General features: G+C 44.5%; 1 protein-coding gene across 3 annotated transcripts; it reads right to left on the bottom strand.

The window, feature by feature from the left end:
• Positions 1–6,709: 6,709 nt before the first annotated feature.
• Positions 6,710–18,737, bottom strand: LOC138199848 (Intraflagellar transport protein 43 homolog). 3 transcript variants are annotated; one of them, XM_069152092.1, is made up of 10 exons: positions 18,648–18,737; positions 17,972–18,073; positions 17,860–17,871; positions 15,392–15,462; positions 12,939–12,974; positions 12,095–12,141; positions 8,209–8,269; positions 7,413–7,488; positions 7,227–7,289; positions 6,710–6,989 (listed from the first exon to the last, which is right to left on the bottom strand). In XM_069152092.1, exons 1-10 carry the CDS (start codon positions 18,690–18,692, stop codon positions 6,879–6,881), a joined length of 624 nt encoding a protein of 207 aa, XP_069008193.1. In that variant the 5' UTR covers positions 18,693–18,737; the 3' UTR covers positions 6,710–6,878. The 3 variants fall into 3 exon arrangements, with proteins under 3 accessions (XP_069008193.1, XP_069008192.1, XP_069008194.1); XM_069152091.1 differs by having other exon boundaries at positions 17,860–17,879; positions 17,971–18,073; XM_069152093.1 differs by lacking the exon at positions 17,860–17,871.
• Positions 18,738–18,969: the final 232 nt, after the last annotated feature.

The following is an 18,969-nucleotide window of genomic DNA, read 5'->3' on the forward strand; positions in this document are numbered from 1 at the left end:
AAAATAGAAAAAAGATATAAAAAAAATACTCCAAGTCTTTGCTCCTAATAGATATATATATATAGTATATATATATAAAATCTCGATTCAAAATATTATATAAGGCTGCTGTGTTCAAAGCTGGCTCTGCCTTCATATATGGATTAAGGCACATATGTTACATACCTAGCAATACAAAGCTGGACACACACACACACACACACACACACACACACACACACACACACACACACACCATACAAGTATTAGTACAAGGGCTGGGCTGATTACATCTCCTTCACTGTCCTCATCAAGACTACTGCAGACCACAGTCAGAGATGAGAGGCCCCAAACACACACACACACACACACACACACACACACACACACACACACACACACACACACACACAGTTAATACAATAATCTGTCCTCTCCACTGCACACACACACAGACGTACACACACGTACTGTACTTACACACATATAAACAAACAACCACATACACCATGACAGCCTCCTCAGGCAGCCTCGGAGCTCAGGCAGGTCCCTGCCATTATCCCGTCCTCTACCCTAAACACGCAGTTTTAATTTCAAAGCTCTGATTAGCTGATGATTGCATGACAGCCGCCGACCAGGTTCCCTTTTCGCCCGGCTCCCAGACTGCAACTCAATCATGCCCAATTAGTGGGTCCCCAAACACTCTCTCTTATTAGAGGACTCATAATCGACTCATTGTGTCCTGATTTGGCAAATAAATCACTCTGGAGGCTGCTGACTCCCCCACCTCCGCCCCCCCCCCCCCCTTCCCCTCACCCACTTCTCCCACCCTGTCTTTTCACTGCCCACTCCCTGTCTTTTCCTTGTCCAGGGGTTCAGTGACAACGTTTTCAGGCGTGCTTTTCATTGGAGCTGACAGTTTGAGCAAAGCCGGACTCCTTTTTTTTTTTTTTTTTTTTTTTTTTTTATTCCCCCCGAAGAATGAAGAATAATTTAGCAGCTAAGGCAAGGCAGGCAGCATGCGGGCGTCCTTGTCCTACAAGGTTAAGAATCCATTCCATCTGAGCAAGAAAGGAGTGAATTAAAATAAATGATGGCCCGATATTTATTGCGAGTTTGTAGATGAAGCCAAGTCACTCCGGTGGACCAGCGGGGCCTGCGCTGCCAGTGGCTCAGTGTAGCTGAGTGACCTCCCCTACCTCTCGCTGCCTAACTGGGGAATAACAGTCAATGTCACACTACTCTTAGCCTGCATTTGATATATTTATTTATATTCCTACACATAATCATGTCTATATCAGCATATGTTGGGGACATCAGGACAAATGAGATAGCGGGACATATTTGAAATGATCTGGTTGGGGGATGCTAAAAATAATTGTAATTTGATTGAATGAAGGGAATTCTTGAAAAAAACTGAGACACGGAGAAGGAGACTGTGATGAGACGGGACAGGAAACACGGACACACAAATGTCCTTCAGGCTGAAGACCTAAAACTCAAGGCCGCTCTGACATTAACGTGTCACAGGGTTTAGGTAAAGGTAACGCCAACAAACTGATGTTGATCATCGTGTTACATTTGAACACACTTGCTGTTGTTGCAGTGAAATTATCCAATCAAAAGCGAATACAGCTTGCTCTTCTAAAATGTAAACAGGAGCTGTATTGCTTCTAAGAATTTTTTCTACATCCAGATCCTCAGGACGGAGATCCAGGAGAGCTTTACGCACTCAGCGGGTGGACCAGCTGGAGCTCGGGGGCTCCAGGAGCACTGGGGGGCCTGTGATGTCTCACGCAAGCAAGAAACCAGCAGACTGTGATGTAGTGGACTCAGTGTCAGAATCTGAGAGGAGCTTTAGCAACGTCCCGCTGTGATATGAGCTCCCTACCCAAAGCTCGAACAGCTTCTCCTGCAGCAACGGATCCTGCAAAGTAACCTCAGGACGCTGCTTTCATTCGCCCCAACCAAACCGAAGCCTTTTCACCTACATCGCCTCCCCCTCCCCTTCCTCCATTCTACCAAGGGAGATGTGTGTGTGTGTGTGTGTGTGTGTGTGTGTGTGTGTGTGTGTGTGTGTGTGTGTGTGTGTGTGTGTGTGTGTGTGTGTGTGTGTGTTGAGTGGTCATTAGTCTCTGTTTACAGATGAGAAAGCCTGGCCAGCTGGCATGTGACGTGTGATGTGCCGCGCTGTGGTCTACCACTGTGAGACCCCCGTGGCAGAGTCGTGGAGGCCCAGCAACCCCCTTCCCCAGGCGGGCCGCCGAGACCGCGGCGAGCCCTCGGCAGATGGAGCCTCCAGCGCTTCTCGTCTCTCTTCCACAAGCAAAGAAGAGGTGGAGCGAACGCTGGAGGTGGGACTGGCCCCGGCCCCCATCACAGATGCCAGAAGGCTGAGACTCTGGCGAGGCCCTGCTGGGAGGGTGCTGGGCCGGAACAGGTGCAATCTCGGCCCCTCTATCCCCTCTGTCAGCACCTCAGTGGTGGAGCCCACGCTCTCTTCCTGTCCTCGCTCCTTCTCATTCACACACTCGAGAGGTGTTGTGGGACCACGTCCAGCCTCTCCCCTCCACCCAGCAACAAACCGAGACACCAAAAAAAAAAATCCCAACCAGACACAGTTCAACAATAAGAGGGCTAATAAATGTTGCTCCTGCTGCCTTCTGTCTTCCTTTCTGAAGGAACCAAATTACAAAGTACCAAGTTCATAGCAGAGTTGACCCTCAGAGGGCAAACTGCAGAGTTGTGTCGACTCAGGTGTTTTCCTCTGCCGGCCATGATAAGCTCCTCAGGTGACCTCGCCACTGCCAGAAGGGGCACAACACAACCACTCTCCCATCAGCCACTGCTTTATCGCCGGCAGCTACAAGACAAAGAGGTTCTGCTGTATACCTGGCCGCGGCCAGCCGGCATCCTGCATGATGGAAAGAGTTTATGACGGGGGGGCGGGGGGTGCGGAGGTAGGAAGGGGAGGTGGGGTGGCAGGGGCCTACAGGCCACCTTGACCTGTCCCTGCTCAGAGGACCCTGTTGAACCTTTTCCCATTGCCCCCATCTCTTCACGGCGACCTGGCCACTCCAACCGCCACTGAGTTATTATCATAATTTCCCAGAGAGGCGTTGCAGGGCCTCCAGACCAGAGAGGCACCCGTGTTTTACAGAATGTTTTGTGTTTTATTGCCTTTAAGTCACTCATAGGCCGGCGGAGAGGGCCCACAATGATAAGAAAACCAGTCATGTGAAAAATGAAGGACCTTGCCTACAGGACTGAGAGGTGAAGGAGGGAAATAATAAAATACATGACAAATGTGGAGCCTGACTGTATTTCATGTTCAAACCCTTGTCTCGCCTTCCAGCTCACAGCTGCACTAAAAAACATACGGGGAAGAAGCAGGAAGTGATAATAATGAATTCAGCCGATCTCACTGTTACTAAAAGAACAGAAGCTTTTTTTTTTTTTTTTTTTTTCCATCTCATGGTCTATACTTGAAAAAAAATGTAAAAAAAAAATCCTGGCCCTCGCACCCCTCCCCACCCCCAGGTCCTTTGACAACATGACGGCCGTAAGATGCCCAGGGGCATTCCAAGCTGCCACTGTCCCAGCCATTTCATGTCCGAGCCCACCTGGGGTAAACAAAAAAAGGACTTCGAACGATAGAATATTAACTAAAGAAGAGAGGGGAAAAAAATAACTGAAAATACTTTTCAGCCCGTCAAACTTTGGGTCTTAAAAAATACCACTTTCATTGTCTCTTTTGTGGAGTAATTCCCCCTCCTCTCCCACTACCCCCTGCGGGCTTTTAAAGGGGCAGTGTAACTAATGAAAAATAAAACAGCTGTTTAATCTAGCTGTTTCAAAGGCAAATCCCCTTTTGATCAAAAAATGATATTGATCTGACTCCCTTAGTTGTGTGTTGAGGATTTCTCCTTTAAACTTGAAATATCATGGAGTCTTTGTTGCAAATCAATACTGCGGCCGCTTTTTGAGGTTTCTTTCAAAGGGCCTGACTTCCATTTGAATATGGTTGCATTTGCATTTATTATTTCTAGCATCAGAATTCAAATTGACCTTGCATATATTTATGTTATGAATTAATGAGAAAAACATGATGTGGTTTAAAAGGGGGGCAGGTCTTTGTGTTCTTGCCTTTTTAAACTGATAATCATCCTCTCGTGGCCGCTTCTCGGCACCCGACTGACGCAGCGCCGGCCGGGTCACCGACAGGGAACCTGTGACAGGCACACGGCCCCTGGTGGAATGAACTGGACCTAATATTCCTTGAGCTTTAGCGTGTCTGTCCTCACCCCTCACTCTGTGTCTGAGGGGCCCCGGCATCGGGCCCCAGCTATCTCCACATCTCCCCATTTTCTTTAATTACACCTCGGCATATTGCTTTTGGGCCATATGGAAGGCAGATATTGAGAACAGATAAGATGTATAAACTTCTGTCAACGCCACAGCATATTAGGTAGAGCTGGAAGCATATTATCTCTATTCTATCCTTCCAATTAGCGCCCAATATCAAAATACATTAAGACAAGCCTGTCGACGGGGAGCGGGAAAAAACATTACACAAATGGGGCCCTCGTTCTTTTATTTTATTAATATTGTATTACCCTCCCTGCGTTTGTTTTCTTTGCCACAAAATGAAAAGTCATTTCCACCGAGGGACCCAATAACAACATATATAAATTACCCATTTAAACCAGTGGCCTGAGAACTGCCTGTGATCAGCTGGTCCACATTGGCCTTTAGGTTTTACAGGAAAAAACTGCCACTGTATAAATAAACAGTGCAGATTCACACGAGAAAACTTATTTTCCTCCATAAACTCTTGCGCCGTAGTGTCACATGTGTCCCGTCGAATCAAAGGTTTTCAAACATTGTGTCACTGCTGGAGCATTTTGAATGAAATATCGCATTACGGAAGCACGCATGGAGGCCATGTGGGGTTTTACAGCAGTAATGGCTCCATTATTTTAATAGAAAAATGTCAAGGAAAAACAAATTACATCCCAAAGCCATGTGAGGCCTGTATCATCTGATCTGATATGAAGAGAATCAACATGGCCTCAGACTCAGCTCACCTCCTGGTGACACCGTGTTCATCCGAAAGTTACCGCCATAACCACGAAGCTCGAGGAACGCAGCTGTCTTCCTTAAAGACATGATGTATACACTGTAGTTGTTTTGATGTGATGGAATTCAGTGCACCCAGGCAGGGAGAGGTCATTCCCAGCCTCGCTGCAGCATCGGGATATATACTGTATACATATGAGAGACACGGAGAGAATAAAGGAAGAGAAGCAAGCAGCGGGACGAGGCGGAAGAGAGAGGTCACTTTGAGAAGCTGGATGCAAGCACATGCCAAACAGCGTCTCTGGATCTCTCTCTCTCTCTAATCCCCTTCTCTGATCCACCGAAGCCCGGGCCAATCATTCGAGGCCGGCCGCAACCCGTGACCACCGGGTCCTAATCTGAGTCCTCGGCCCGTCCACAGTCCGCCTCAGACAGCACCGGCTGGCTGCCAGCAGAGGAGTGGCAGGCTTAGCCTTCTCCAGAGAGACAGCTAGAGGTTGTCTCTACATGGATGGGCACTTCGCAGCTCGGCGGGGGCAGGAGGAAGGGGCAACATAGCAGCTGCTCAGGGCATATGGGCAGAATTCATTAAGTCTGGCTAAATAAGCCAATTGTGGAGGCGGTAAAAAAAGTGTGCATCTGTATGTCTGATAGAGAAACAGAGATCAGTCGCTGAATTTGAGCACCGGGCTCAAATATTCAGTCACACACAAATATTCTGAGCACAAATGTGATCACTTGGTCCTGAGGTATTACACTTGATGAAGTTGATTCAAGGCCCCACCAAATGGAAAAAAAAAAGAAAAGAAACCTGGATCTATTTGTGATGGGCAGTGATTGAGCTGTTAGATGTGTAGATTGTGTGTCCTTGAGGACTTTGCTGTGCATCTCCAAATGTCATGAGGCTGCTCGCTGCTTTGGAAATCAACCTAATCACAATCTGTAAATGTTACAGCTGTTTCCCTAGCAGACCTGGCCTCACTTTGGAGGCCTGCATCTATATTCACACACATGAACCAAAGACAAAACTGAATGCTGATACACATGACCAGCACGCTGAAACCACAGTACTCAACGTAATTCATACGTTATGACTCCTATTATGAAAATGGCATTTTAAATTGAGAAATGAAAACATGTACTTCCCACCGGTCTGTCCTGCTTCCTCTACAATGCTGAAGAATTTGATGTTTCACTTTAAAGAGCAGACACCTGATACTTGCAGCTGTCTTGTTCCTGACTTACATCTCATCCCTCTTTATCCAGTGAAAAGGTATAATGTATGCTAATCCCCCAGGTGTCAATAGGAACTCTGTTCAATGCATTTGAGATAATAGTGAAGAAGGGGTTGCTCCTATCGAAGAGCTGGAAGATAAAGTCAATGGCACAGTCAATAACAATAAGGTTGTCGGCTTTAATGAGGAATGTTAATTTAAACACAATCAACTGGATTTCAGCTTAGCTGATTATCAACCTTGGACTTGTATGAGGCTGTTGATAATGCTGGCAGTACAGAGAGGGTGTTTTTATCTGTAACTGCTATTTTCAGAGGGGCTTTTCAAATAAAAATCAGTTTGCCTTTTGGCTGTTTAAACAAACAACCAAACACACAAAAAAGAGAAAAATTTCAAAAAACTAAACAAAGACAGGGTAACACTGCACATAAAACTTTATTTAGAAAAACCTTATAAAATATAAACTCTGGATAACAAACAGCAATTTAAAGTAAATATAGCCAAAGTCGCTGGTCCCTCTGTGAAATGGACGTCCACCCACCGTTCCCACTGGAGCCATTTAAAGTCTCAGTTCAAACCTCCTCCTCATGTTACAGGCAACGCAGCGAGCTCCTCACTCTCTCCTTGATCCCATTCCATCAGCAGCTCTGAGGACACCTCTGTAAACAGATGATCCCAGTCCCAGCTCACATCATCCTGCACAGCAAAAGAGGGGCAGAAAAGAAGAATTAGAGACGCACCAACGAAAGGGAGCATGGGGGAACAAAGGGGGCAAAGAGAGGAGAATGTAGGGAGGGCGGGGGGGGTTAATGTACACATCATAAATCTTGATTACCTGGGAGACAGAGTGGCAACCTCCCCTGCTGCTCTAGAAACAGCTGGACGGGCCTTCGTTGGGAGCTCACAAGCTATATTTACTAAAAACTCACTCACCTCCTTCACCTCCTGCTCCGGTGCTAAAACCTTGGTGAGGAGCTTCAAGTCAATCTCTCCGTCCTGAAGAAAGAGTGCAGGAAAATTCACTGAGCTTGAACAAGTTGCAAAGCATGAATGCACCACCTTGAAGAGAAAAGACACAAAGTTGTGAAACGTATTAAAAAATAAATGTCCTTTACTTACTAAGGTTTGGAATGCAGAATAGTTAGTCAGATCATTGTCCAGATCTCTGTAGGTCATCACCCGGTTCACCTGGATGCTAACAAGAGTGACAGGAAGTCCAGAAAGTTGAGAAAAACAGGCCAGTGATTGACTCATGCTGATAACGAACTTGTATTTCAATCAAAACATCACGTCGCAGAGAAAAATACTGTCCTCACACGCCATGGACAGGAAGACCGAGAAGTGGCTTTAGATAAGTTTGAAGTTTGTGCACTATTAAGCTCCAAGACTTCAAGCAAAGACCACAGAGAGCAGGAGATGGTTGCCAAGTGTTAAACGCTTCAAATTGAAACCCAGCTGCTTATCTGTGGGTTGGAATTAAGTGGGGGGGCTCTCAAAGTGGCCGGGGCCTAGCAGTGCATGCCAGTCCTACTTACTGCACATTACACGCTACATTGCCCCCGCAATGAGTTCAATGTGGATATTATCTCGCACAGAGAGCAAGCCCCAGCCTAATAACCTCCACCGCTGTCATAGCCTTGCTACATATTCGACACATGTCGGCGTGTCTCTCACTGCCCTGTAAATCAAAGGGCCCGGTTAGTAAGGACCCTGGTAACAGAGTTGCATAAATCACACCCAACTGTTATTTCTCCATTTCAGCCCTATAAAGCAGGGCACTCTGCGACGGCAGGAGTGGAGGACAGGTAACATCACAGTCACCGGAGTGAGCTGCTGATCCAGAGCCCTGTGCATGGATGGAGGTGTCATACAGAGCGAGAAGGATAAACTACGGAGAGTTTAAGGAGTTCGCTACCTCGGTGGAGCAGCAACCTGCATGGTGAGATCTTCTTCAAGGTCTGGAATCACTGGAATATCTGGAAACCAAAAACAGAAAGCGTCTGATTGAGAGAGGTCTAAAAAAAAAAATGTTTTTATACAATCAAATGACTATTCAGTCATTTTCCTCTCAGTACAAAAACACTGATTAAAATACAGTAAATCCCCTGTGAATGGCTGCTAGAAGTGTGTGTGTGTTTCTGAGACTATGTGTATGTGTGACCATATCTGTGTGGCACTTCCTCCCCTCCCGCTTGCTACATCCTCATAAGAGCTGCCCTGTCACAATAGCCATGCGGCCATGAATATTCAGGAGGCAAGGCGGCAGCTCATCCTGCTGTGAGAGGGGCGCTGGCCAGGGGCTCCCCAGAAAGCACCCCCTGCTACCTTAGCATTTGGGCCCTGTCAGCGCCGCCCACCCCGAGGACCTGCAGTGGCCGGTAGGCCGACCTCCGTGTCCACTCTGCCACTCCGACTGGGGCGGCATCCAGCCATGTGCAAGAGTATTTGCTTGCGGGCCCATCTGTGTGGGGTCGGAAGTCACAGTGCGGCCTGGCAGGGGCTGCAGTGCCAGGAGCCGCCAGCCCGCTGCTCAAACAGTGGGAACCCACTTTAATTGGCAAAACGCAACAGGACAGAGGATGGCTCCACTCCCAAGAAGGACAGGGCAAACTTTCACAGCATTTTTCAGATGGACATATCAGGGCAGGGAAATAACAGAGGGATAAAAAGGGATGTAGAGGGATTGGTTGGAAATCAGCTACATAGTTAATAACGAATAAAGAGACTGAACACCTCCCTGCATGCTGACTTTCATTGTCCTAAAGCCACTTTACAGGGAAAGATAATACAATAATATAGCGTTTTTTGTGTCATACGAATAGCTGCCAAAACTGTAACAGGCTACCCAGGTGTCCAAGCTGTGGGGGCGATGTGTCTTTCCTGAACAATATTTTGTGGCGGGGCAGCAGACTGCACATCCTTATTAGCTCCACAGCTCAGTGTTGACAGTAACAGAGCGAGAAAGGAGTGGAAGCAGGAGTCAGAGGAACAGGCAGATAGTGGGAGAAAGAGAGAGAGCTGGACTGCATGAAGAGGGTTGTCAGTAATCTCTAACCACAGTACTGCACCCTGAGGGGAAAGTCAATAGAGGAGCTAAATAGAGGTGAGGAGATGGAAGTCTGCATCTGATGTGAGGAAATATCTTGGCATCTGTGTCACCGTTCCTCCAAAATAACCCCTGAAAATAAACTTAAGTTGAAGAAACATCGATCTTTGATGGAAGGAGGAGAAAATATTTTGATTCCGGACATGTTTCTCAGGTGGATGAAGAATTCTGAAAACTACCCATCAAGTTTTCTCTATGGAAACCAAAAGCTCACCCCCACGCTGATAACTTACTTCTTTCTTTTTTTTTTAATTAAACCAAATTAAAAATGCCACGCTCGTTTAGCCGCTGACAAGATTCATCTGTGTTTCTGATATCCAAATAAATGCGGGCGCGGGTATTTCATATTCATGAGGCCCCGGTGACACTTTGTCCTCTCATTTACAAAGCACAGCGTTCAGCAGAATCCGTCCCCCCTGGACCCCCAATCAAATTTAATGGTCTTAGTGCAATGACATCAAAAAGCTTTGCCGTCCGGCTTTGCAAACAGCTTCGTGGTTGTCTATCTGTCCACACACTCCGTTTTTCATCTGAGCCGGTAATGCACTATTACCACAGTCCATGAGAGTTCGGTGTGACGTGCGCTGGCATATGTTGTCTATATGCAAAGTCTATTATTAAGTGAAAAAAGGAACAACATCTTTTTAAATGAGCCTCAACTTCAAACTATTACCGGAGGTCAAGCAGGGCACAAAAGCAGCTGCAAACAAGTCAGTGTTTTCTTCCGACTCCATCAGGAGGAGCCGTCTCTCACCGGCGGGCCACACATTACCCACACCGGCTTCCTTCGCTCAGCTGGACATGTATCAAGGTGGCTTTTGTCTGGCAGCGAGCAGGCCACGCGTATCCTTATTACACGGTCGCGTCCGGCTTCCTCGCTGAAGCATGTAAATATCAAAAGGGGATAATTTGCTTGTGGATGTAGACATATTCCCGGCAGGCACGTGCCAGTCAGCGACTTTGGAGAACAGGACGTCTTCTCCACATCGCTCGGGCTCCTATAATCTGCGCAGGGGTCCGGTCAAATGATTACCTCGGCACAGAATCCATTTGAAAGGCTTATGGGACAATATTCAACATATCACAGTCTAAAGAGCACGCCAGCGAGACATGAAACAGATGAGTGTGTTTGCGATACTGGTGCTATTTTAAGTGACCAGCAGGAGGCCGCGGGGCCAGCTGATAGGGAGATGGGAGCAGGGGGGGACTGGGTAGCCTCCTCTCCCTGCCTCTCTCTGTGCTTGTAGCCAGTGGACATAAGGGATAAGGGTAGGGGACATAATCAAGATCGCAGGGGCTATCTCACTAACCCTCAGCACTGTAATTTCCAATGCCCCTGCCTGCAGCTCTGTATTAAGAGGTCTCCCTCCACAGAGTAATAATCTTTCCGGCGGCAGTAACTGCAAGAGAACCAAACCTCTGGACTCGTCTTTCAACCGGCTGTTTTAGCCAGCATGCTGACAATACAGTATGTGTGTGTGTGTGTGTGTGTGTGTGTGTGTGTGTGTAAATATAAGAGAGATTTACTGTTTTATTAAACATTTACTGGAAGCCCTGCAGTTCATGTTAGCAATTCATTGATATTCATTACAATCTAACATCATCCATGTTTTAGAATTTATACTTTTTAAAATGTAATGTTCAACCAGCACCAGCCAATTAAATACAGTGTTGTAAGACAACACTGCAGCAAAATACAGAGGTGTGGAATTAACATCGAGCCTCAGTGATATTTAATGATATTGTTCACAATGTCTCTGAAAACCTGAGAAAATGATGATTAAAAGTAAAATATTTCAATAAATCAAAAACAGACATTTAATGAAATAAATTTGTTTTCATTGTTTGAAATGTCATCATGTATTTGTAGCTTTGGTTTAAGTTGAATACATTATTTTTCGTTTCTTTTCTTAGAATTTACTAAAATATCCTAAATTAAATAAATCTTGCTCAACAATTTTTAACAAAGTTACAACACGCAGGTTGTGATCAAATGTCATTTGTTAATTTGTTCATAACTGACATCATACAATAATATCGTTAGCACCAATGTCTTGAGGTCCTTCAGCAGCGTACAATAACCGATCTTTACTATTTCCTATTTCCACAGCTGCTCCACACTGCAAAATAGAACAATTATCTTTGGCAGCACCTTGCTGAACTTTCCCCCCTCAGTCCTCAGGTTGTTTGTGGTGTGCAGTCGAGCCCTCAGGTCACTCAGTCAAAAGCAGCAATGTTACGAGATCTGTATTCAGCAGCACCTGTCTGACAATGTGTGTGTTCACGTGTGTGTGTGTGTGTGTGTGTGTGTGTGTGTGTGTGTGTGTGTGTGTGTGTGTGTGTGTGTTTGTGACTAACTGTGTCGCTGTGGGTGGCGGGTGGACGACCTCAATCCAGCCACAATACTCTCCATCAGCGACGGATCTGATGTTATTAAATGAACATATTCACTTGTCATGTTCATCAAAAGGGTTCGAGCTTAGACGCTGCCGCACACTCAAAGGCAGACTGGTGACACATGAATCCACGCTGGATCCAAGGAGAAATATGGCCGGAGCATCAGTGAGAAGCGATGATCTGACTGCCTGCTTATCTGCTCTACTTTCACAGGATGAATGTGCCGGGGAGGCACTGAAGGGCTCCTCTTTGCCCGTGAGGAGACACACCGAGTGGGGGATTGCAAGGGTGCTCTTACCTCCTTCATCATCTGATCCCGGGGGAGTTTGTGGTCGCAGGCGGCGGCTGTAGAAACAGGAAGTGTGAGAGTATGAATTATTGAATGCTTTCCAAAGCCAGCCTGACGGTGAGGTCATCATAGGGAGTGAGTGAGTTGGCTCCTGGACTTTGCTTTGATGATGGGCCTGTTTTTGTTCTTTCTCGTGGTCGGGCACTTGCTCAGACTTCAGAACAGCAGCCTCTGACAAAGGTGCTCTGAGACGGCGTTGTGCTGTCTGGGCGAGCAGCCCACCGGCCGCCGGACAAGATCACCTCTAAGAATTTCAAAAAACAAAACAAACCCAGCTGGAGCCGCCGTCTGAATAAGTATTACTAAGACACGACAATTGTGACAGAAGCACAACGTAGGGGATTTTTCTGCAGGGTAACATCATCAGTTTCGCACAAAGCCTCTGTGTCACTACAGCCATTCAGACACCAGAGCTCCAGCTGCGATGATGAGTAAAACATACACGACTCCGTCCTCTACCTGCCTCTCCTCATGGTGATGTCTATTCTAGTCACAGAATGATGGGAGGGAGGGTGAGACAAAAAACCTTAGAAGAACAGGAAAACAGCAATAAAAGTGATGGCAACTCAGTCACGCTGTTTTTGTTTTTTTTAATCATGTTAAGTGATTGTTCTCGAAAGGCAAGGATTAGTTGCTACCAAGGACAATCTGAAAGCACAGCGTCATTTCCACTTTACTGCGAAGGAAACAAACGTTTAAACTATTTTTATACAATCACACAAAAATGTAACTGCCATCGATTTCAATCAACAACTGCAAGAGTGCAATGAAATGTGTTTCAGGTGTGACTCACTCTTCCAGGTCCTCAGCTGCAGGTCTTCTTGAAGATCTGTATATCAGCAGAAAGAACACATCTGAGACAAATTAAATAACACACTTATTACATTTTTTTCCTCCTTAAAGTACAATATTAAGCTTAAAGCTTCCTGACAGATAAATCTTCTTCGTCTGTATCTAACGATTAGAGTCTATAACAGTTGTGTGCCCTCGCCTGCTCTGTTCAGGATTATGTAACTATTTTCAGACTTCTCTCTATTTATTCAGCTCAGCATGAAGAAAGCATGCCAGCACCCCAAAATACTGCGCTTGACACTTCTCTACCTCAACACAGCATATTTAGCACACACTGTCTATTTTCTGAAAAGTATCAACCACCTGGTGTGAGAGGAGAACAAATAAAACCACATCGTCACTGCAATAAGATATTAAACACATCAATTCAGAAAGAAAACTAAAGTTTATGTTTTTTTTACTATATATATATATATATATATATATATATATATATATATATAAGTAGTCTAAAAAATATGTTTCAGTACAACAAGTTTGAATCTTTTTTTTCTTTTTTTATGGCGCACAATACTTTTGCTAGTTCTCCTGGTTGAGTAGTGCCCCCTACTGGACTTAAAGGTAATTCATTTAGTGCTGCAACAGTGTTTTCCTTGATGTTATTTCAATTCTTCTTCACTACCAAATCTCAAGACGCTCCAACTGTCAGTATTTACAGATGTACAATAAATTCATATATGAAATATGCATCAATTTGTAGCACAAGAATTAAGAGGTGCTTAATACAATATGGGGACAACACGGAAAACAAGCTTGGAAAATAAATCCAAGCTTGTATGTCTTCACAATAACTGTAACCCATACTTTTATTTCAACAAAAGAGGGATCCAGTATTTGTTGTGCTTCATTTTTTTTTTTTTTATTCCTGAAGGGATTCTGGGGGGTGATTTTCCCTTTTGGACTCGTGTGTCTACGGATGGAGGGTGTTGTACGCTGTGCAGATTGTAAAACCTTTGAAACCTTTGAGACCGATATGATTTGTGATTTTAACAACGAGAATATAACTGATTTCAACATTTTAAAAACAACTTGCCTTACATCTGAATACATACAGACACTCAAGTTTTAATGAATTTATTTATTAACGTGTATTCAAAAACATGGAAATCTCTCAGTTAAAATTGAGTTTCTTTATTGAAAAAAATTATGGATATGAAACATTATGAGATAACCTGTTATCTGCTAATAATGTTAACTCCTGCTTTGTCAGTCTTTTGCATGCTGTCTGGTGACACACCAACAGCCTTCAAGGTGCTACAGTCCAGCCAGGCGAGGCAGAGAGAAGCTGAGGGAGCCTACCTGCCTGCCCTTGGACGGTGTCCTGTCTGGGGGGGGCGGGGGTGGCGACACTTAAGACACATTACAGGCCCCTTGATTAAGACTCATGTAAGGCAAAGCGATAGACATGGTAAAACTGTCTGGAAAAAGTTGTTAGGGATAAAATATATTGTGACAACCTGGTTTCAAAGGTTCATCAATAAACTGACAGATCATTTAGTGTCAATTAGAAGTGATAGATCGACAAATCCTGGGATTTCTGCGCTGGGATTAGTGGGAGGAGGGCAGTGGTGATTGAGCATGAGGGGTGACATTGAAGGGAAAAGTCCTTGCCGGTTCCAGGGGGGACCATTACTTACTTTGTTTCAGAGAGGATCAATGCACGTGCAAACCCCTTTTACACCTCCTGTATTTCAATCACTTTGAGACTAAGAATCAAGTTGGGTTACGCAAAAGCGCAGAAGCGACACGCTGACCTTCTGTGAGAAAGGAAAGATCTATTGAGTTTGCTGTTTTCCCTGCTTGCACTAACGGTGCAGTAAACTACGCAAATAAGCACAATTGACTTTGCCTGCTCACTTCAATGCATCTCCGAAGCTCTCACCTCTACTGAGACTGAAGAATAGAATCAGTGGCAGGTGGAGGAACAAACTGCCCTGCAGTATATTAAAACGTCCCAGTCAGTCATGTACAGTGTTCAGATTTAGATTTGTTTGTTGGAGGCGAAAGCTTTTAGCAAACACCTTCCATCTGTTCCAAATATTTCATGAATTCTCCATGTTATGCTCCCTGTGTAAAGAGCAGACTGCAGTGGTAAGGGGTGATTAAGTGGCTTGAACCCCTGTGATGAAGTGGCTAGCTGACTAACAGTGCCCTCCTGTGGCTGATGCATTAACCATGTCAATTACCGCCTTGCTCACAGATGAAGACGAATGGAGAGTTGCCTGCTCAGACAGGCTCCCTCTAACCTTGTTGATTCACAGCCTGAGTGCCAAATATGCACTGATAAATAAGCTCATTCAACAGCATGAGAGTTCATTAATAACACATAACACAAGACCACAGCTCGCGGTCCCCGCAGCACAGGAGACGGAGGGAAAAGGTGAAGATACGTACTTGGCAGAACCAGGCCCGGAGCTCTCTTCTGCCCAGCCACCCTGCCGCCGGGCGGGTTTAGGAGGAGGGCCCTGGGAGAAAGAAAAAAAACTGAAATGGCAAACAGCTTCGTTGAAAGTCTACTCACTCACGTAGAAGACAAATAAATTCCTTTTGAAAGCATTATCCCTTCTGCTAGGCTTTAATCTTTGAAAAGAATTATTAAAAAATAGCATGTTTTTATAAGATAGCGCTTTAAATTTCACCACAATTATGTGTCACATTAATACGTATTTGATATAGCACTGAATAGGCTATATTTTGAGCTTTCATCCATAAACAAGAGACAAGAGACCTGTTTTCAAGACTTTATAAAGTGTAAATGTGCCAGTAGAGGGCCCTCTTGTCCAAAGCAGAAAATCAAAACGCCAAAAGGAAAAGCAGCCCCCACAGCATGGCATTAATGCACAAGGCAGGAAAAGTACGTTTAATTGTCCTGCTAAAGGCACAAACTTATCTTCTAATGTTGTTCTACAATAAAAGTTGCAGACTACTAAAACAGTAAGAACATTGCCTGGTATGTGCAGCGAAAGGTCACCTAATTGTTTTGTTTATTATAGTTTTCAGTGATGTCCGTTCGTAGCATTCAAACATAAAGAGCAGAGTGTGGGAACAACATCTGACCCTAAAATAAATTCAGAGGAAAAAAACGCACCCCCGCACCCCGACCCTACTCTCTCTCTGTGATTCTTTGATTCTGAAAATAGTAAACTGAGTATACATCTTGATCCTGAGACCGAGGCCCTGAGACCAGCACTTGAATGAATGAATTCCTCGGAGCACACGAGAGTGGGCACCAGACAAATGAATTAAAAGGGGGGACGGGGAGGGGGGGGGGGAGAGGCACAACATTTCTCATTACTAAATTGGGTCTGCAGAGGACAAAGTGTTCGTGAAGAATTTCTTTCATTTATGATGAAAGAGGAAATAATCTTTCATGGCTGGTTCTTTTACCGAAGCCATTTATAAATCTGAATGTCACCATTAAGCGGGGCAGAGGGAGGGGGAGCCCACTCTGCCCCGCTGTATATTACCATTAATCGAGAGAGCTGAGGCTGAACGAGCTCCCTCAACTTTGTGTAATTAGTAACTGTCTCTTTAATAAGAACAAAAAGGATTACAATAATGACAACTGAGGCTTTCCAAGCAAGATTACAAAATTTCTTCGAGTAATGTGAAATTCCTCTGATGTTTAATGTTTGGTATTTCTGACAATGAGCAATCTTCACGAGAGACAAGATAAGAAGGTCAAGTGTGTTTGAGTGTAATAAATTCTTCCTGTGAGACTTCAACAAAAAAGTGGAGAGGAGCATACGTGTCCTGAGAAACAAAACACATCCGTGCCTCAAATTCTGCATGACCAAATATGAACCTCAGAGTTGTAGTAAAATAGTTCTAACTGTTGAGGTAATTAGCTTTGCCCTCATGGTTTCTAATTTGGGATTTTCTGATGGTCTCTAGTGCACGGAAATAGTGATGGCCAAACCCTATGAGCCCATATAAGCAACTGAGTCTTTGTTTAAAAGGATGTCAAGAATGTGACCAATCAGTTGGGTATTTCAGGCAGAGGAGGTCAGGGTTGATAAACGAAGACTGCAAAAAAACACCCTTGTCGCACGACACGCTGGAAAAATGCATTGCATGTGCACAGCAGGTCAGAGAGAGCGCGAGAATACTGGTTCATACATTAGGGAAGTTTGGCCTAATTTGGGAAGATTAGCCTAAAGCAAGAGCATCGCTGACATTTTTTTTTTCGTGCTTCGGGAATGCTGGCTGGTTTACAGTTTGCCGATTCAGGAGATATGACTGATTCCATAAATGCCAGCAATAGCGAAGGGAAGTTATTTGTTATATTTAAAGTGTGGCTTCTGATACAACTTCTGGTGTGGATTTTATCCTATATTTAATCTAAACTTCATCAATACATCAAACATGTTTCGGTGGAGGGGAAGTGAACCCGGAGTGAATCATGTAAAACTAAGCAGTGTTAGAAGAGGGGACTTATTATAATTGATAGAAAGGTAATGGGGACTGAATTGGACCATTTACAGGAGCACATTACTGTGTTTTGTGACTCTAAAGTTTAAAAAGGGTTGCAGAGTTAATATGAGGTAACGCTTCAAACACTTAATGCAAACACACACACACACACACACACACACACACACACACACAGGGCAAACAACGAGGAGCAGCTTTTCTTTAAATCCTGCCGAAGTAGTAAATAGAAACTCAAGACGTCTGAATCTGTGCTGTGTGTGTTCAAATATCAAAATCCAACCAACTGAACTGAAGCAAACAAGAGTGTTAACTCACGTTTAAAAAAAAAAAAAAAATCTAAGATGACAGTAAACGGTATGAAGATGATATTTGGGGCTTTAGCAGCAGAAGCCATGCAAAGTCACTGCTTTTTGTACCATGCGACCTACCTCATCATCATCCTGCAATTCATGTATAAGAAAAAAAAAATGCATGTTTATGCAGCTTAATTGTAAAGTGTAATTATAGCACACGGCAAAGTGTTATCAAATAACCACCTACTTCTCCCCCTGAAGCGGAGGTGGACGACTTCCGTGTGTGGCGAGAATCTTCAAATGGCGACTGGTCGGCTGCAGGGCGAGCTCTTCGTCCAGACCTGGCAACCTGGAACATATGCCTCATGTTAACATGGGAAATCATTTTGTATTTTATTTATTTTTTTTACTTTTTTCAAGCCAAATGCTGACACATGCATTCATAATTTGTGGTTTTGCTTGAACTGCACCATCTGTTGACAAATGACACGGTTTACACACAAAATACAGCAGGTCAGGTTGTTTCTACTGACTGGAAGATGCATCGTTTTTTAGACAGAACAAAAACAATACAAACACGTGATTATCTAACGAAAGAAAACACTGAGCGGTGCATGTCGGGAAATTTCGGGTAGCATGGCAAACTAACTTATCTAACGTTAGTAGGATACTCAGATACACAAAAAAACATCTTTCTGTCGTTGCTCAAAAGAAGTAAATGACCGTGTGTGTCTCCAAGAAACGATTAAGTGAAGCAGCTTTCTTCCCGACTGACTGAGGTTCACGCTATCTTATTAGCTCCGTAGCTAATGCTCGTTGCCACCGTTACCGTGTGGATTTATTTCACGGGGCTCCAAAATGCCTGTTAGATCTGCCTTCCCATTTCCTCACAGCATCGTTCACGGTTCAACGCAGTTACTCACATTTTTTACCGGTGCAGAATCGCCGAGCTGAACGTTATCGTCCATTTTCCTTCCCTCCTCTTTCCCCGTGCTTAGCGAGCGAGGCCAGGTTCTTCCTGGGTGTCAACAAGCGTCACGTGGCAACGCTCTCCATGGTTACGCCAAAGTCAAGTCTCGTTAAAAGGCTAATATGAGAATAATAATAATTAAAAAAAAACATGATATGAATAAATTAATAAATTACCGATAAAATTAAATCGAACTGAAACTAAATAAACAGGAGAATAGCTCAAATACAAATAACGTATTTATGACAAATTAACTGTAATAACTGTTGCCCTTG

Source organism: Embiotoca jacksoni, unplaced genomic scaffold (assembly GCF_022577435.1).
Source record: "Embiotoca jacksoni isolate LCO1_2020_lvr unplaced genomic scaffold, fEmbJac1.0.p SCAF_18, whole genome shotgun sequence".
Classification (NCBI taxonomy): domain Eukaryota; kingdom Metazoa; phylum Chordata; class Actinopteri; family Embiotocidae; genus Embiotoca; species Embiotoca jacksoni.

What these genes read in the sequence shown, in the direction of transcription:
- LOC138199848 (XM_069152091.1), bottom strand. Translation starts at nt 18,692, where the DNA reads ATGGACGATAACGTTCAGCTCGGCGATTCTGCACCGGTAAAAAAT. An exon ending in ATTCTGCACCGGTAAAAAAT is followed by an intron (nt 18,074 to 18,647) that starts GTGAGTAACTGC and finishes CATATGTTCCAG; the next exon opens with GTTGCCAGGTCTGGACGAAG. An exon ending in GCAGCTGAGGACCTGGAAGA is followed by an intron (nt 12,142 to 12,938) that starts GTGAGTCACACC and finishes CTGTTTCTACAG; the next exon opens with CCGCCGCCTGCGACCACAAA.